General features: G+C 41.2%; 1 protein-coding gene across 1 annotated transcript; it reads right to left on the reverse strand.

The window, feature by feature from the left end:
- Positions 1-4,514: 4,514 nt before the first annotated feature.
- Positions 4,515-5,120, reverse strand: LOC145276576 (protein CFDP2-like). Its single transcript, XM_080127771.1, has one exon. It carries the CDS (start codon positions 5,118-5,120, stop codon positions 4,515-4,517), a length of 606 nt encoding a protein of 201 aa, XP_079983897.1.
- Positions 5,121-5,419: the final 299 nt, after the last annotated feature.

The raw sequence follows: 5,419 nt of genomic DNA on the forward strand, positions 1-5,419 counted from the left end.
TATTAACAAGTTTCTTATAAATGCCAGATGGAAAGCTTACTACTATGATTTAAACTCTTATATAAAAAGCAAAGAAAATACACAAACACCTACCCTAAAATCCTAAAAAAAATTCAATTAATCCATACAGAAAAACAAAGAAAGGTGAAAGGAGTGAAAACAACATTGAACTCTAAAATTAACCCTGATTTGGAGAACTTTGAAAACATGATGATCAACTTTGTTAAAAAGATAAAATTTAAAAAAACAAAAAAACATGAACACTGTCTTAATCATATCACTGAAAAAATAAATAGATTTGCATCGAAAAATAAGAAGAACTCACTCATTTTTGTTCCGGCTGATAAGACTAAAACTACTATAAATTAGACTACCCTACTTACAAGAAAATTTTATATAAGGAATTAAATAAGCCGTATAAATCTGTCCTTATTAATAAAGCAGACGAAATTAACATGGAAGCAAACACTTACTTAAATTAATGAATATCCATAATTTCACAGAAATTGTAACCCCCAGACACTGCGATATTCTCCTTGGAAGATCATATACATAACTTCCATGACACTAATTTGTCCTTTTAGTTCAGATATAAGACTAAGTGAGAAAATATTAAGTATAATCATCCGCTCCATAAAGAAAAACGTTAATTCATCCCTCTTTCAATGTTCTGATACTATTATAAAATGGTTCTTAAATCTGAAAAGAAAAGCAAATATTGAAGTTCATTCCCTTTGATATAAATAATTACTAGCATTCTGTCTCCCCACTTTAATAAGGCATTGACATTTGATAAAAAAAAATCGGATATTACTGATTTAGAAATAAAATTAGCAAGACTGTTAGCAAGACGATCCGTAATATATTTGGATGGGAAATTTTGGACAAGAAGGGATACTCCCAACAAGCTTAATATAATAATGTGCTTCTCTAATTCTGCACAGGTTACACAGGACCTACTGCTATTTAAATAGCAAAATATAGAATTGAAAGACTTACAGGGAAGACTCTACAGGGATGATGCATTATTTGTTACACCAATCAGGTCATTACATTACAGCAATACTATCAAGAACTATACGTATTAAAAACATACGGTTTATACATAGAAGTTCACCTAAATAACTAAACATCTAATTCATAGGATATATTCCTTTAATTTAACCCCTGAACCTTACTCCCTTTACCATAATTAATTCAATAATACCATCTACCTCAAAAAGGATTTCACATCTGTCAACTGTGCCAAGTACGTCCAAGGATGGAGTGCTGTACTTGCAATAGCCCTTATCCCTGAGTGGCTTCCGGTCCTTGATAAGTGGTGACCACCGTGTAAAAACAAACTGACAAAAAACTTTTGGCCAATTTTCAACGTTTTCCAACAATACTTTAAGGAATTCGGATGATATAGAATACAAAAAAGGACATATAGTGAAAAAGTTCAAACCAATAATTACCTAGGATATGACGCTTAGGATCACTAATAACAATATAATAACATTTATCTTAAGCAAAAATTAGCCTATAACAAAAGATAATAATACCAATAGAAATTCTTACCACAAACAAAATAAGAAACAAAAAACGCCTAAGATGAAAGAAATCTATATAGTTTAATCCACCTTTTAGCTCGAACGTAAAAACAGACATGCCTAAAGAATTTTCAAAATAGTAAAAAAAAACTCTTTCAAATACACCCAGAAGTTAAGTACATTATTAAACTAAAACTCTATAAAAATGTTATATCCACTATGCCGAATTTAGCGCAGACTACAATATCATCCAATAAAATTAAAATAAAAAAGCTCATACTCCTCCTAAATATATCCCGTATAAGTAAATGTAACTGTCAGAATAAAGGACTATCCTCTAAATAATGATTGCATACTCTTGCACGATGACACAACTACTTATACCTAAAACTCATCCAAAGCAGCGAAACATGTGTACATGGAGTTAAGTTTTAAAAAGTAATAATATTTATTTATTTATTTAATTACACTCTAAAAATTTAGGCGGTATTTCTTAAGGAAAACTAATTACTGCATCTCCCAGGAGGAAACGGTAAGACCGAATATTTCATTACGCTAAAAATCAACAACAAAACTTTAAAGGCGTATCGATATATGCATTCGACTATTAACCTGTAGTCCGAGATTCGAGCCCTATTGCTATAAAGCTACGCTGTAGAAAGACATGTACGTAGAATACTGTTTCCAAAAGTAAAAAAAAACTACACACACATACATACATACATATATATATATATATATATATATATATATATATATATATATATATATATATATATATATATATATTAGCATTTCAGCCCAACGTTATTCGGGTGTTTGGAGGTGTATGTTAAGCAAAAACAAAGGACATTTTTTTAACTTTGATCCCTATTATGACCCCTTAACATTTAATGTTTTGAATTCAAATCAGGGTATTAAGTCATATCCATGTTCAAGGAACCTATATCTAAAATTTCAAGTGTTTACAGCGAAAATTGTCGAATAGTTTTGTACAGTTCTCAAAAGACAAATCGTTTAACTTTGACCCCTTAACAGCCAAATTTCTGTCCACAAACGGATTAAAAAGATTTTCCTAAATCTGAATACCCGGTATATTAAATTCCGAGTGTGTAGACTGAAAATTGACAGAGTTATTGCGTAGGGAAATGTACACAAACAGGCAGACACACACAGAGACACTTTCACTATATATATATATATATATATATATATATATATATATATATATATATATATATATATAAAAGGAACTTTGTGAGTTCATTCTCAATAACCTCTTTTCCATAGGTTTTGTAGTACTTACTTGTACTTGTACTTGAAACGACATTCACCCTGGAGGAGTTGAGTCGGCTTCATGAAGATGCACATCTCGTACCGCTGCGGCCCAAGCCCGGCGATCGGAGGCAAGATCCCGAGTGAGCAATAGCCAGTCACGTCTCCAACGAGACAGGCCATAGATGAGCGGGCCCGAAATAAGCTCAGCGTCGGCTTTGATAGTCCCGAGCCACGTTCTTAGCTGGCCACCGACACGTTTTTTCCAGCCGGGTAGAGGACGTGGGGAGATAGCCTCGTGGATAAAGACCCCTGCATCACAGCGAGAGGCATGGCCGAACCATCGAAGGCGTCGGGCCCGCAGTAGGTCAGTAATTGCCTGGAGATTGCAGCGACGCCGGACTTCTTTGTTGGCGACGAAATCCAAGGGACGGACATGGAGAATGCGGCGGAGATTGTAGTGGTCGAAAACTTCTACGCGTCGCAGATCCGCTTTCCGTATGGGCCAGGTCTCACATCCATACACAAGTATTGAGCGGACGAGGGCCTGGTAGATTCGTATTTTTGTCCTCAGACGTATTTCAGGCCGTGACCATAATCGCCTTTGGGGTCGACAAAAGGCAGCTCGTGCGGCATTAATGCGCGCTTCAATCTCATTCATGCCTTGACCGGTACCAATGAACGTGCAGCCCAGGTATTTGAAGCTATCCGTCTCCTCGAGGGTTTCCCCGTTGAGAGTGACGGAGGACCTTTCTGCTTGGGGGATGCCAGCCGATAGAATCTTCGTCTTGCTGGCGTTGATTCTCATGCCGATGGCAGTTGCCTTCTCCTGGATTCGGTTCAGCACCGTCTGTATGTCTCTGTAGCTCTCCCCGAGAACCGCAATATCGTCCGCGTAGTCAAAATTGGTGGGATGAAAGTTACACCCCACCACGACGCCAGGATATCCAGGCAGCGCCTGCTCCATGATCCAATCAATAGCGTAATTGAAAAGAGTGGGCGAGAGCGCGCATCCCTGGCGGACAGCACTGCTGACGTTGAAGAAAGAGGGGTCCTGGCCATAACAGCGGACACGCGTGCGAGTCCGATGGTAGTAGGCCTTGATCAAGTTGAGTAGCTTCGGGGGGATACCATCTGCTTCCATCACTCTGCACAGGGTACCGCGGTCGACCGAGTCAAAAGCGGCAGCGAAGTCGATAAAGCATACGATTGTACGCTGTTGGTAGCACCAGCGCTGTTCCAAGGCTCGCCTCAGCGTGAATATTTGGTCGACGCATCCGCGGCCAGGTCGGAATCCGCATTGGTTAGGACGAGTCCTTCTGTCCCTTTCGTATTGAAACCGTCTCAGAATTAGGATAGTGAAGACTTTGGCAGCGACATCTATAAGGCTGATGCCTCTGTAGTTACTACATGTCCGTTTGTCACCCTTCTTAAAAAAGGGAAGAAGGATGGCGTCACTCCAATCTTGGGTAATCTCCCCACTATTCCAAATCTCAGAAATCAGCTGGTGTAGGCGAGGGGTTAATTCATCGATTCCGGTCTTGTAGACCTCAGCCGGGATACCGTCTTCGCCTGGAGCTTTGTTATTCTTCAACTTGGCAATGACGGCTCTGATTTCTTCATGGCTGGGGGTATCCGACGAGCAATCGTAGAGATCTGCAGCGGTGGGGGTGTTTTGACCTGGTATTGTAGGTGGAGGCTGGTGGTTCAGGAGTTCACGGAAGCATCCGCCTTGCCCGTTCTGCCATTCCAATCACCTGCTATGACAAGCATGTCGCCGGCGGGGGTTCCGTTGACGGCAGCTTGTAATTCGTTGTAGAAGGTATCCTTTATAGCGTCGGCTGAGTCTAGCATGGGTGCATAGACTGCGATGACAGAGACGTTGTGGATAACTCCTTTTAGCCGAATTCGGGCAAGACGAGGGGAAATGGGTTCCCAGTCCAAAAGAGATTTTTGTGCGCGGTCGCTCAGAGCGATTCCGACGCCATACAGTCCTGAGTTGTCCGTTACCCCACTGTGATAGAGGTGGTAGGAAGTATCTTCTTGTGGTACCTTGAAGGATTGGTGACCACTGTCCGGTAATCTGACCTCAGACAAGCATGCGACGTCCACCTTGTGTTGGTATAGAGAGCGCACCGTTAGGGCTTGTGCCGCCTCGGATTTCAGGGTTCGGACGTTCCAACAGGCGAAGAAGTAGTTCTGTCTTCTTCGAAGCATTCCGGCTTGCAAATTTAACACTTGTTCCACCGGGTGAACAAGCGCGTCGGCTCCCGCGTACGCCATAGTAGGGTTCGCAGTTGTATAATTGTGCATATTTCTCATGAAGTTTCTTGGCGGTAGTAACCACAGACGGACGCCAGTCGCAAGTGTACACTGTGGGTGTGTGCCCAGGAACGGATATCCTTGCCGCTGATTGTCAGCAGACGCAGAGGGATAGTCCGACCATGGAGCCACCGATTATCGACAGTCGTTCCATGGGTTTGAAGACAGGTTGCCGCAAGTTCCTTGCAGACGCAGACTATCACCAGGCGCCGCCGGTTGCTGGCAGACGCAGCTGGATTTAAGAGCAGACGAACAGTTATAGCGCTGAACACTCGCTTGCATTCCCGCTC

The sequence above is a fragment of the Euprymna scolopes genome, chromosome 5 (genome assembly GCF_053919585.1).
Source record: "Euprymna scolopes isolate OS-2025 chromosome 5, ASM5391958v1, whole genome shotgun sequence".
NCBI classification, from domain to species: Eukaryota; Metazoa; Mollusca; class Cephalopoda; order Sepiida; family Sepiolidae; genus Euprymna; species Euprymna scolopes.